We start from the raw sequence: 13,352 nt of genomic DNA on the forward strand, positions 1-13,352 counted from the left end.
GTAGTAGCAGTGCTTAGAGAGAGAAATCTGCGCCAGCGCTATCAGTTACTATTATCTATTATTTCACAGAGTTTGTACCAGCTGGAAACCTGTGAATTGACGTGCCTAAAACTACGCGCTCCCGTCTCTGAGAAAGAGCGCGCAGATGCGGGGACGGGATGTGTGAGGGAGAAAGCAGAGGGTGGGGCTGAGGTGTTGTGGGGACAGGCAGCAGGTGAATCGCGCAGGGATTGTAAAAACGTAAAACCCGCTGCCTGTCACTCACTGCAGCGTGTGAGTGTGTGTTTGGCTCCCCGTCTGCATGTGAGCAGTCTTTGTCACATCTACAGAACATTCAGACCTACGATGACGTTTAAAGTCTCAACGCCTGAACGAAGCAGAAACTCACCACGTATCAACCAGACTAGACCATCAGCAGAACTACCACGAGAAATACTCATCATTTATTAGAAACAGCATAACAATGTTATTAAAAAGAATCCACAGACTTATTGTACTTTAAAAATGTTGAAATTAAATCAAATGCACACATTCATTTGTATATTTAGTTTTAAACAAATTGTCGCGGACTGAGTTGGATGGCTGTTGGGCCGCGTTAAAAGTTCTGGAGTTCATTGAACGCGTCAAGCAGAGATCTGATTGGCCCTCAGTTCTGTCGCTCAGCCTGTTGTTAGGTAGTTTGGACCAATGGGGTTCAGCTATGGGCCGAATAAGGGAAATGGGAGGGCTGCAGCGGGAGCAGGTGAATATAAAGTTGGGAGAAGCGCTCTCGTCTCGCTGGAGAGATTCAGGAGTTGCTGAATTAATTGAACGGCGTTTGTTGCGGTCTGCAGTAATCGGAATAAAGAACTTTAAAAGAGGTTAAGTCTCCGTGCCTCAGTGTGGGGAAGGGACACTACATTATTATATGGCTCTTTCGAAATTACATTTCAAAATATGTGGCATTTATGGCTCTCTTGGCCAAAAAGGTTCCCGACCCCTGATTTATAAGAAGATGCCTTACTTTAAAGTGCAGCTCAGAATGATTTGAAATACTAAAAAGGTGTGTGCTACCTCCTTTGTGTGCGTGTAGAAGGATACGGCGAGGTCCAGCAGCAGCTTCCTCTGTTCAACGCGCTGAATGAAGGCCTGAAACGCACATAAACAATATAAGACACTCTATACTGCACCGTTTAAACATCTTCTTCCTTTCATATGTACCTGCATTCGCAGCTCCAGGTCTCTGGCTGCCTGGTAGATCTCCTCTTCCTCACACTCTCCAGACTGCGCCAACTGGTCTGCTGCCTCCAGAAGCTTCTCTGCATTGGTGTACGTATTCTGAATCACATAGAATGTAAATGAGCAGATGTATTATCGCACCTTCATTGTTGCTACAGGGAAAAAAAAAATGAAAACACACAAACAGTGCAAAACATTTCACTTCCACAACTTTTGCTGAAAGTAAGAAAAGTGAACATTTTACAACCTTAAGTCATGTGTCATATCTGTGTTTTACCTGTGCAACCTGCTGAAAGTCATCGTGTCGCTTCTGCAGCGCCCGTGCCCGGTGCAAGGACTTCCCCACACCCGTGTGTTTGTTCAGGAAAACCTCTCCATGCTGCTCCACCCAGTCCAAAACCTAAAACAGAAGCAGTTGGGAAGAGAATCTGGATATTAATTTAAAGCCAAATAATTTATACATTATCAAGACCTGAAAATAGATCTTATTGTTGGTCGTCATCTACGGTCCCCATCTCCAGCCCGGATAAAATACAGGGTTTTGTTAGGAAGGACATTCGGAATTAAAGCTCCCTGTCAAACCACCTGTCCGTATCAGTGAAAGCTGATTTAAATTACAAGTAAAAGGCAAAGCCAAATCTAATGTCTGATTTTGATCCAGATGGGTTTTAAGCAGCTAAAGTATCTCTCTAAAAATTCAAAATTAAAATGTTTATCTGTTTTAATAGAAGCTGACATAAATATAATAAATGAGAATTTCAATTAACAAACTAAGGGAATCTAAAATCTAATGTATCTTAATCAAAATCTTCATCTTGTGTTAAAACTTTTGCTAATTAAGGCGTACAAATTTTATTTAATTCTGGAAAGTTACGTTGATCCTCAAGAGGCTGGGTGCGAAATGTTGATGCGGTACAAATCCAGGTTTTTTTCTTTTACACCTCTATTCTGATATATGAAATATATATATAATTGTCATAAAATGTATCCTCCATGATCAATTTTCAAACGGTTGGCATGAATTCCATGAACTTCCATGAATTAAAAAGGACGCCACAGAAACGCCACTACCAAATGCAAGTCTCTGGTTGGTCAAAGTTCAGTCTGGTTTAACTTGCAGTGTGCGTGCAATGGCCCTGCGTTTTTACATGTAGAACCCAAAAAAAGGTCTTAAAAATGTGCGTAGCTACTTGTGAACACAAGAGTTTTGAAAGATGAAGGCCAAAACGCAAATTTGCGCATGTTTACATAGCCCTTTTTTTTTTAGTGGTCACTTGAAAGTGCGTTGGTGAGGGCGGTGTGAACGTAGCTTTGATCTGAATAATCAAGAATGTTTGATTTAGAAATTTAGAAAATGGTGAGAGTTTGGATCTTATTGTAATTTGAAGTTTGGACCGTCATAACCCCACCTGTTTAACATCCTGTTGAAACACACATAACTGCAGGCGCTGGTGGAGGCGGAGCTTACGATGCTGCCATGCTCCCTCTACTTCGTGATGACCCTGCACACACAAAAAAAAATTGACATCAGTGCTCTGGCGTGTTTCTTTCATGTTGTCTGGTTGAATTGTTTGAAGTCGTTACGATGACCCTTACCTGCATCACCTGGTGTAGAACCCCCATAATGGTGTGTGTGGCCGCAGTGAAATCTGGTTTGGTTGCTGATTCGTCAGAATCTGTTGTGGGGCAACGCTGAAGGACCTCCAGCAATGCCTTACCGCTTTCACTGACCTGTGTGAAGACACGGACAAAAGGAAATTGGTGTTCGAACTATAAAGGGACAAAAATCATGTGTGTGTAGATACCTGTGTGTAGTTGGCTGAAATCTCCTCATTGAGCTCCTGGTGTTTTTTTATTGCAGGTTCCAGCTCGGCTGTTGTTGATGGCAATGGCCCTTCAGAGCACAGTTTAACCCATCCCTCCACTCGGGCTAGAAACTAGACAGACACAAACAGGAGGGCGGGGCATGATGTGTCTGTAAATTGGATGGACGGCCCTGAAGGTTTGTTTTCGCCTGAAAAAAAAAAAAATCACCTGCTCTGCCCCTTGATGGAAACCGGTTGCCATGGCAAGCATGTTGCTCCGCTCTTCCAGAGCACTTGTCATTGACTTCCAGTTGTCCTGTAACTTTGACGACACCAAAGCAATCCGCTCTGCTCCGTAGTGGCCGGCCTCCGCGAGCCTTGCTGCCACGGTAACGACACTGTCCACATTCACACTGCCGTTCTGGACCAACACACACACAAACAGATGGGTTGGTTCTGGTGCTCCAAAAATTAAAAAAAAGACACACACAAAAACAAGACCACACCATGCAGTTGGCGGTGAAATGCTGGTGCTGCGTTTGTAGATCGAGAGCGTGCTGGTGGTTCTGACCGACTTCTGCCAGACTCTGCATGAAGAGCTCTTTACTGTGAGCGATCCACTCTGACATCTGCGGCAGAGACATCCATGACAGGTAGAAGGAGAAAGACTTTAGACATCAGACAGCTGTTCTGGTCCACTTATGCAAGACAAATGTCGCCAAAAAAAAACGTTCCAAACAATTGTGTTTACTGCAAAAACATGTGAACACCAAAACATGTTTCTCCAATGATTAAAAGCAAAAACCAAATGTAATATACTTGAAATTAATAGTGTTCCTAATCTCAATCAATTAAAGTCATAACATTGTAAATAATAGAGAATTTGGAAGAAAAATCTACAAAATATATGGTACACAGGCTAAAAAGAGAAAAATTAATGCTAACATGAATGATTAGCTAATTAGCTGACAGTGTTGGCCACGAGTAGAGATAACTAATTATTAGTGTTAAAGAATGCTTTGTAAAATATCTCAATTTAAAAAAAAAACTCAAAGCACTTACGAACAACAATATATAGTGTGTATAATGACACAAAGATATTTTAAACTAAATGTACCAAAATAGATTTAAAATGCCCAATAGGCTAAAAATAACGGGTATGCAGCTAGATCGTTTAAGTTTACGCAAAATAATAGTTAAGAGAAAAATGTCAGTTTTCTAATTGTGAACATTTTTTAAATCAAATGATTTTTAGCAGCCAAACAGGCAGAAGAAAGTGAAAAACCTTGGTAGCATCCTGTTCAAACAGGTGGAGTTGCAGTGCCTGGTCCAAGTGCAGCTTCTTATCACCCCAGCACTGCAGTAAGTGACTGCGAGCCCCCTGCAGCCGGTCCAATAAAGACGAAACCTTCGGCGCCACGCTCTGGAAATCTGCTCCTCCTGACAACCAAGTTCCCCCACCACCCCCACTCTCATTTGAGGCTTCACCGTGGGATGAACCTAGGCGCATCCGCTGAAGTAAACACTTCCCTTCTCGGTCGAGGGCATCAACAGGCGCAGTGGCGATGCTATTGCGGAGGCGAGTGTGTTCTTCCAAGAGTCTGGACAGACACTGTGACAGTTAGTTAAATCCTCACAGGGAGACACTCAAAGTCGGAATTAAACACTCACTTGCGGGCCTCATCAATGTCCTGAGGCTCGGGTATGCGGCTCAGCCCGGCTTCCAGCTGCTCCAGTTGGGTTAGTAGCTGTGTGGCAGCCCCTGAGAACTCCTCTAAACCAAGACGCAGCTCAGTCCACTCCACATGGTCATACTCCAATGAACCTCCGAGGTCAGCGGTCAGCTGAGAGGGATCAATAAGTCGGGACAAACCCTCCACTGACACCAGACTGGTCTGAAGATAAATGACAGATCTCTTGCTCACTGTAAAGTCCCCGTCAAAAGAGCCAAGCTTTTATTTTTACAGACTGTTCAATACCTCGAAACTCAGCTTGGCACTGCCTAGGTTGGTCTTGTGTTTCTGCCAGAAGGTGTCCGGTTTGATGAGTAGTGCTGTGTGGATGTTTGAGGAAAAGGACTCCTGTAGTGTTCGCAGAACCGGCTTCACGCTGTCCCACTTACTGCCCCGCATATCCACCACAACGGTAAAGCCACGGGCACGCACATCCTCGCTGACGGAGAAGCAGTTGATGACACATTTCCAAATTCACGCTATTGTCAAACTGTCGTCTTTTTGCCATCCTTCTTTGACTCAAACAGTTTATGAAAATGTTAAGCTAAAACTGCTCCTAACAGGTCTGATGCGTTCACACTGAACGTAATTCGTGTGGCAAACACGTGTCTGACGCCTCTATTTTGACATGCAGCATATTCACTGCTCGACGCTTTTCCAAAAACGTGTTCAGCAACCTGATGCTCCCGCTACATGTGGGAGGAGCTACTGTCCAATGTTTTTAGCCTCACCCCTTTGCTGACACAAAGCAAATTCTTTGCCAAAGTTCAGATAATTAAACTCTGGAAAGAATTTCTCCTGCAATGCGTTGTCACGACAATCAAAATGCGCTGCCGCTAGTCGTGCAGGTATATTGATTTATCATTGAAACTGGATGTCCCTAATGCACAAATCACATTCGGTGTGAACGTAGCTTTAGAAGAAGACGTGTTAACCTAAAGATCACAGAAAAAGTTCTTCTGGCGTACCTAGGGATAGTTGATAAATAAGTAACCAAGCGGCTGAGGTCTTCCTGTTTTATTCGATCGTGATTGGTCCTAGCAGGAAAGGTGAGAATTGGTCCACCTCGTTTGTCGCGTCCACCTGAAGAACACACGGCAACTTTGAGCCTTGCACTTTTGGAGGAAACAAAACTGAAACTGAAAGCACTGTTACTGGGTCTTACCCGACACAAAGGCCACTTTTTCTCTGAGCACCGTCAAGACATCGACCGCCCGGACAGACTCCCCTTTACCAGAACCTAGAGGAAAATAAAGGTATCATTACATGATGGCTGATGTCCAGACCAGGGTAAAGTCTGCTGACTCTCAGGACTGTGGAAATTATAATGCAATATATATTTTAACTTTTAGATGTACGGCAAAAAAAGAATTTTTTACATGGCCATTAGCAGGCACTTTTACTGTATATGGGGATATTCAGGGAAATGTTGTCTCGCCCTAAAGACAACCAACTAACTGGCAGGCAGGCTACTTAATCCACTGAGCTACAACAACCTTATCTCAGCACAGTATTGATTACTGACAATGAGCTGGAAGAGCACAATATAGTAAATTCAAGACTACTGAAAACACTAGTTTGCAAATGTAGATTGCATCAACCCAATGAATTTGACATGCAACTTTTGAGGAGGAGTCAGGTTTTGACATAAGCTACTAGTGATCAGATAGCCTACAACTAAACTTCACTTTGTTAGGCATTGTCTTTCAACTCATATTTAGTTTCAATGCCTGCCAAAGTGTTGGATAAAACCAACAGAATGAAGCAACAAATAATAGCCCTCAAGTGCTTGGAGCATTTAAAATAGATCAGGGTAAAATGGACAATGTTTTTTTAATTTTTATTACCGTATTTAAATAATGGGGGCTAACTGAGTAATCAGCAGAGATGTCTTAGACCTTCACAGAGAACAGTAAAGCTACTAACAAAACCAAGCTTGTGACACCCATTGTGGGTTTAATGTGGGTTTGGCGCAAAATGTCGAAGCGGTGCAAATCTGGCAAATCTTGCTCAAAGTTTTTTCTTTCATAGCTCTTTTCCGAGACTTGGTGTTGTATAATTCCAGTCAGAAACAAATCACAAATATTAATTTCACTTCCATTAACAATTTTCAAATGGTCGGCACTTCTGTAAATTAAAAGGGAAGCCGTCCATACGTCACTACCAAATCCGAGTCTGATTTACCTGGTTTAATTATCAACGCATGTTCATGGGCTGCGCGTTTTGTACGTAGAGCCCGAAAGCAGGTGTAGAAACTGGAGTAGCCATGTGAGAGTTTTGGAAGTGAAAGACCAATTTGTGTGTTTACATAGACTTTTCATTGAAAGTGGTAGCTTCAACGCACGTTGCCAAAGGTGGTGTGAACGTAGCTTAATACAGCACTGTGCTCAAAGAAGTCACTACATATTTAACTGATTTTCCTTTACATACTTGTTTTGTGGTAATTGCTAAACAAACAGACAAAGAAACAAATGCTGGTAGTAGCAGTGACTTAACCTTGCTGCCTAAAATGCTATTAATCCCACCCAATACTACCACTGTTCCGAAACCAGTAGAAGGATAAAAGCTTTTTGCTCATTTTATATGAAAAGAGATTCACATCATTTTTTTTTACATTTGCCTGTGAACTGGTTGCTAACATAGCTTGTTGAGAGCACGTTGATGTAAATGATCTTGTGTATAGTACTTTTTCAGCTCAGCAGACTGATGGTACTGTTAGTTTCACTTTATTTTAAACCACTTCCACCCATCCGCCACAATGAGCCCAGCAAGTTCAGAGAAGAGCAAACTGATGCTTTAATCAATAAGCTGAATCTCTTCAGCTCAGTATGGATGTGTGTGTACTCGTACAACTATCCTTGTGGGGACCGATGACATATAGGAGCCTTATGAGGACATTTTAAACAAACTGACCTTCAGAATGGGTTATGGGCTCTGGTTTAAATCTGTTTTAGGGATGCGGTTGTATAAAGGCAATGTGGGGAATGGATGATGTCAAGCAGGGTCCCCGCCACAGCTTCTGGACTAAAGACAGATACAAATATGGGTGTGCAAACAAGCCTCCCATATGTGTTAGCTCATCCTGCACAGCGGGAGGAAGCTAATCCAACACATACACACACTGAGGGCATTAAACGTCTCACATTAGCAGCCCAGCAAGCAGTGATAACCCTCGGAGAGAAAACCTACAAACAAGGAGAAGTGGAACATGTATCCAGGCCTGCTTCCTCACAGGCGTCTCCATCTGTCTCATCACAGCTCAGACTGACAGTTCAGACCCAGACCGACTGACTCTTTAATTTCAAACACAGACCAAACAACAAAAGCGACATGACCTTGACATAAATGTGGTGAAAAGAGGGAGTGATAAGAGTAACGATGCAAGACACAAATGGTAAAACAGAATGACAAACATTTCCAAATATTTCCTTTTTGGTTCCAAATTTCAAATATTCAACTACAGTTGTCTGACATGTATTTATCGAACACTACAGCAGGCAACAAACTAAAACTCCAAATAGTCTGTTTTTATTAAAAGAAACAAGATAATCCATTAGGGATCACAAGTAGCATAAAAAAATTAATAGATTGAAACACACTTAAACATTTTAACCTCTTAAGGCCTGGTATCCACATATGTGGACATTGCATTTTTGGTTATATTATCACAGTAGGTAATTTTGTTTAACTGGGGCCCTGTGACTGCATGTGTAGAGGGTTATCTTAAATATTAGCTCCGGTCAGGAGAGGTTAAAGGCTAAAAAAAAACTGTTTGTGGGTTAGGGATGATGCCTGTTTCTGCTCCATTCTACTTACAGACAACAGTATGCCATTTTTTCCAAAAGACACAAAGACATTGTCAATGAGAGATCACAGACCAGCTTGGCTTTTGAAGACCTATTACACAGTTTAGTCGCTTTTTTTTAAATTGCTGTAGTATAGACACCCTAGAGACCTAATAAGTATCAACTTGTTCATTCCTGTTCTTCCCTGATACATGGCATATGCTGCTTCACTGTTGTGTGGTTAAAAAGGACATCATGCCTGCATTAAATAGGACATGAAATGTATTAATAAAAAAACTGTTTTACATTATAATAATGATAAATGTATAAATAACATCAACACAAACGTAATGAACAGGTTCATTACGTTGCTTACATTTTGTAGGGCCAAGGATCCCCTTTTTATAAAGAACTTTTGATGTCGACTATAGAATTCTGAACAGCAAAGACAAAGGCCAGAGCCGAATTCTTACCCTACCTCTACAGCCTCTCACTGCTCCTCCAATTGTAGGGGCATTTCAAGAGGTAGGGTTGTCTGATATAGTTTTTCAAGGGCTAATCGCGTGATCTGCATTGCGCTGTAATGTGGAGAAAAAGTACTTTCTTAATGTGGGTGTGCTCTGATGCACAGAAGTTTACATTTAAATGCAAATAATGATTTTTTGTTTTAGCAACGTAGCTGACCTGTGATTATTGATTATGTCATTGAGTGGGAGTAACGTCCAAATTCGAAGACAATATTTTTCTATAACTCTCCGTTTCAAGGGCTAAATGTACTGGTAAGGAGAGGCCATAGGCATAGTCTAAAAGATGGTGCAGCCATATTGACTCGACACCTTTCAACTACCAAAAATGCTGAATTGGGTAGGATAGTAAAGTGAACGATTTGTTGGGTCCCGTTGGTGTCATGTCTCGTCAAGTTCCTGTCAGTCTCTGTTGTCTCGTGTTTAACTTCCTGTTTTTTTTTGTAGGTTTACCTCTCGTTTCAGTCCTTCCTCTCCCTTCCCTTGTCTGTTTCCCCACAGCTGAGCCTGCCTCATCATCCCTGATCGTTTCCACCTGTGCTTCCCCTCCTCATGTATTTATAGCCAGAGTTTCCCTGTGTCCTGTGCCTGATTGTCTTGTTTTCTCCTTGACAAAGCCAAGCCAAGTTTATCAAGGTTTAAGAAATTAAAACAATCTAAAACTCTGCATCTGAGTCCAGCCCTGTGTCCTGCCTTGTGTCAGTACAATCAGGCCAGAATGGACTCAGCAGAGCGCAGCGATTTAGCTTCAGTTCTGCAACGCCTGGAGGCCCGCCTTTCTCAGCAGGAGGACTTCCAGAAGGCCCTGGCATCTCACATGGTGCAGGTCTCCACCCATGTTCAGGATCTCCGCCAGGGTCCGCCCTGGATCACCACACCTCCGGGTGCTTCTGCATCCATCCCTGTTCCTCCCTCTCCCACCATGCCTGCCAGGACTCAGGAAATCAAGATAGCCCCCCCCCGATCGTTACTCGGGGGAGCAGGGACTATGTAAGCTCTTTCTGACAGACTGTTCCGTTCATTTTGAACATTCCCCCCATGCCTTTGTATCAGACAGAGCTCGGATCGCCTTCATGATCTCCCATTTATCGGGGAGGGCTCGTGCTTGGGCCATGGCCGAATGGGCTCGCGACTCTCCACTCTGTTCGTCTCTCATTGCATTCCAGGAGGCTCTTCAGATCACGTTCGATCCGGTGTCTACCAGCCGGGACAAAGCGCGGGAGCTGACCAGCATACGCCAAGGTGGGGACTCCGTCTGTGATTACGCCATTCGATTTCGCACCTTAGCGGCTGAGAGCGGGTGGAACTCGGTGGCGCTGTATGACGTATTCCTCAAGGGTTTGGCTCCGCGCATCCAGGAGCAGCTCATACCTTTGGACTTACCTCCGGGTCTGGACTCCCTGATCGGTCTGGCCATCCGAACAGACAACCGGATCCGTGAGCTGGCTTCCCGACGCAGCAGCGGACCCTCAGGGGGCGGGTCTTCTCACGGGGCTGAGTTCACGGATAGGAGGGATTTCCCTCGTTTCACGGCTGATCCGCCACGCTCCTCAGCGGACCGCAGTGACGAACCCATGCAGGTGGGACGTGCGCGACTTACGGCGGAGGAACGACGGCGCCGCCAGCGGGAGGGTTTGTGCTTTTACTGCGGAGAGCACGGTCATTCGGTTTTCTCCCGCCCCATGAAGAACCCTGCGACGGTGAGTCACATCACCGCTGCAGACAGACGCACACGGAGCTTCACGCCCCTAGTGGTGACCCACCACGGCGTCACCACAGCTCTCACAGCACTCATAGACTCAGGGGCTGACGTCAGCTTAATGGACTGGAAGCTGGCAGTCGGTTTAGGACTAAAACCTCGTCTCCTAGACAGACCTATCAAGGCCCGTGGTCTTCACGGAAGAGGTCTTTTTACCATCACTCACGTCTCTGAACCTCTCCGACTGTCCATAAATAACCATACTGAATTCATGTCATTTCACCTATTCGAGTGCTCCTCAAGGCAGCTGGTCCTGGGGTATCCTTGGTTGTGTGAGCACAGTCCCCGAGTGGACTGGTCGACGGGGAAATTCTGGAATGGGGGCCAGATTGTGACAAACACCAAAGTTCAAGTCCCCCAGGTAAACGAAATAACATGAACTATAAACCTGTTCCTGTTCATCCTGCTTCAGGTCCAGAGACCCCGGACCTGAAGAAGGTACCTGCGTGTTACCATCATCTCGCGGAGGTCTTCAGTAAGTCCCGGGCTCTGAGTCTTCCACCTCATCGCCCCTACGATTGTGCCATTAACCTGGTTCCAGGTTCCACTATTCCAAAAGGGCGTCTGTATCCAGTCTCAGCTTCCGAACGTCAGGCTCTGGATAAGTACATCGATGACTCTCTGGCAGCAGGCCTCATCCGTCCTTCCTCATCCGCAGCTGCAGCAGGCTTCTTCTTCGTCGGGAAGAAGGATGGGACCCTCAGACCCTGCATAGACTACAGCGCTCTCAATAATATAACAATTAAAAACAGATATCCATTGCCACTTATGTCCTCTGTTTTTGACCAGCTCCAGCAGGCCAAAGTGTTTACCAAACTAGATCTCCGTAATGCCTATCATCTGGTCAGGATCAGGGAAGGAGACGAGTGGAAGACCGGTTTCAATACACCCAGAGGACATTATGAATACCGGGTCATGCCTTTTGGGCTCACCAATGCTCCCGCCGTGTTCCAGGCCATGATAAATGACGTACTCAGAGACTTCTTGGACCGATTCGTGTACGTCTATTTAGACGACATCCTTATTTACTCCCCCGACCAAGACTCTCACGTCTCCCATGTCTCTGCGGTTCTTCAGCGGCTACTGGAGAACTATCTCTATGTTAAGGCAGAGAAGAGTGAGTTCCATGTCTCCACCGTTGCCTTTCTAGGGTTCATAGTGTCTGCAGGAACAGTGGAGATGGATCCAGCCAAGGTCAGCGCAGTGATGGACTGGCCGTCTCCTGACAGCCGTAAGAAACTCCAGCAGTTTCTGGGGTTTGCGAACTTTTATCGACGCTTTATCCGGGGCTTCAGCTCCATTGCTGCGCCCCTCCATGCCCTCACGTCTCCACGTATGCAGTTCCAATGAACGCCGGCGGCCGAGGCCGCCTTCAGAGCTCTGAAACGCCGCTTCACATCTGCTCCGCTGCTTACCCTGCCTGACCCACACCGGCAGTTCGTGGTGGAGGTGGATGCGTCCAATGAGGGGATCGGAGCCGTCCTGTCCCAACGGTCTGAACAGGATGGGAAGATGCACCCCTGTGTGTTCCTGTCTCGGCGTCTCTCATCAGCGGAACGCAATTATGATATCGGCAACCGGGAGTTGCTGGCGGTCAAGGTGGCTCTGGAGGAGTGGCCGCATTGGTTGGAGGGGGCCGAGCACCCCTTCATCGTCTGGACGGACCATAAAAATCTTGAGTATATCCGGAACGCTAAGAGACTTAACGCTCGCCAAGTCCGTTGGCGACTGTTCTTTGACCGCTTTTCTTTTACCCTCTCTTACAGGCCGGGGTCCAAGAAGGTCAAGCCGGATGCCCTGTCTCGCCGATTCGACCACGCGCCTGTTGCCAAAGAACCGGAACCTCTCCTTCCGCTGACTTGTGTGGTTGGAGCAGTGTCTTGGCAGATAGAATCAGAGGTAAGGCAGGCTAACGGTGGGGTGCTGACGCCCAGTGGGTGCCCGAGGAATCGCCTGTTCGTTCCCCCGAACCTACGCTCAAGGGTGATTCACTGGGCCCACGCCTCACTGCTTTCCTGTCATCCGGGAGTGCGGCGGACTATGCACGCCATCTCCCGGAGGTTCTGGTGGCCATGCATGGAGCAGGAGGTCCGGGAGTACGTTTCCGCTTGTTCAGTCTGTGCCCGGAATAAGTCATCCACCGGACGACGCATGGGACTCCTACAGCCTCTTCCCATCCCTTCCAGACCGTGGGCGGAGGTTTCCATGGACTTTGTCACAGGCCTTCCCCTCTCACGTGGTCACAACACTGTTTTGACAGTTGTGGACCGGTTCTCTAAAATGGTCAGGTTCATCGCCCTGCCTAGACTGCCTTCGGCCAGGGCCACAGCTGACATTTTCCTGAACCAGATCGTGAGGTACCATGGTTTCCCCAAGGACATTGTATCGGACCGGTGTCCGCAGTTTGTGTCCCGGTTCTGGAGGGAGTTCTGTCGGCTCATCGGCGCTAAGGCCAGCCTGACCTCAGGTTACAATCCGGAGTCCAACGGCCAGACTGAACGTCTCAACCAACAGCTGGAAACCGGTCT

At 45.9% G+C, this 13,352-nt stretch overlaps 1 protein-coding gene across 4 annotated transcripts in view; it reads right to left on the reverse strand.

The window, feature by feature from the left end:
• LOC101166941 (kalirin) overlaps nucleotides 1–13,352 on the reverse strand; it is a 67,505-nt gene that overhangs the window by 41,457 nt on the left and 12,696 nt on the right. For all 4 annotated transcript variants that reach the window (XM_011482977.4, XM_078943314.1, XM_078943293.1 and 1 more), the window contains exons 2-14: nucleotides 5,922–5,996; nucleotides 5,725–5,839; nucleotides 5,003–5,195; nucleotides 4,695–4,918; nucleotides 4,309–4,624; nucleotides 3,530–3,652; nucleotides 3,253–3,444; nucleotides 3,024–3,155; nucleotides 2,815–2,949; nucleotides 2,628–2,720; nucleotides 1,496–1,618; nucleotides 1,201–1,317; nucleotides 1,054–1,128 (exon numbers count right to left, since the gene is read on the reverse strand). In XM_011482977.4, the coding sequence (XP_011481279.2) occupies nucleotides 1,054–1,128; nucleotides 1,201–1,317; nucleotides 1,496–1,618; nucleotides 2,628–2,720; nucleotides 2,815–2,949; nucleotides 3,024–3,155; nucleotides 3,253–3,444; nucleotides 3,530–3,652; nucleotides 4,309–4,624; nucleotides 4,695–4,918; nucleotides 5,003–5,195; nucleotides 5,725–5,839; nucleotides 5,922–5,996 (1,913 nt within the window). The remainder of the gene's footprint in view (nucleotides 1–1,053; nucleotides 1,129–1,200; nucleotides 1,318–1,495; nucleotides 1,619–2,627; nucleotides 2,721–2,814; nucleotides 2,950–3,023; nucleotides 3,156–3,252; nucleotides 3,445–3,529; nucleotides 3,653–4,308; nucleotides 4,625–4,694; nucleotides 4,919–5,002; nucleotides 5,196–5,724; nucleotides 5,840–5,921; nucleotides 5,997–13,352) is intronic.

Source organism: Oryzias latipes, chromosome 2, assembly GCF_053564925.1.
Source record: "Oryzias latipes strain Hd-rR chromosome 2, Olatipes_Hd-rR_3.1".
Classification (NCBI taxonomy): Eukaryota; Metazoa; Chordata; class Actinopteri; order Beloniformes; family Adrianichthyidae; genus Oryzias; species Oryzias latipes.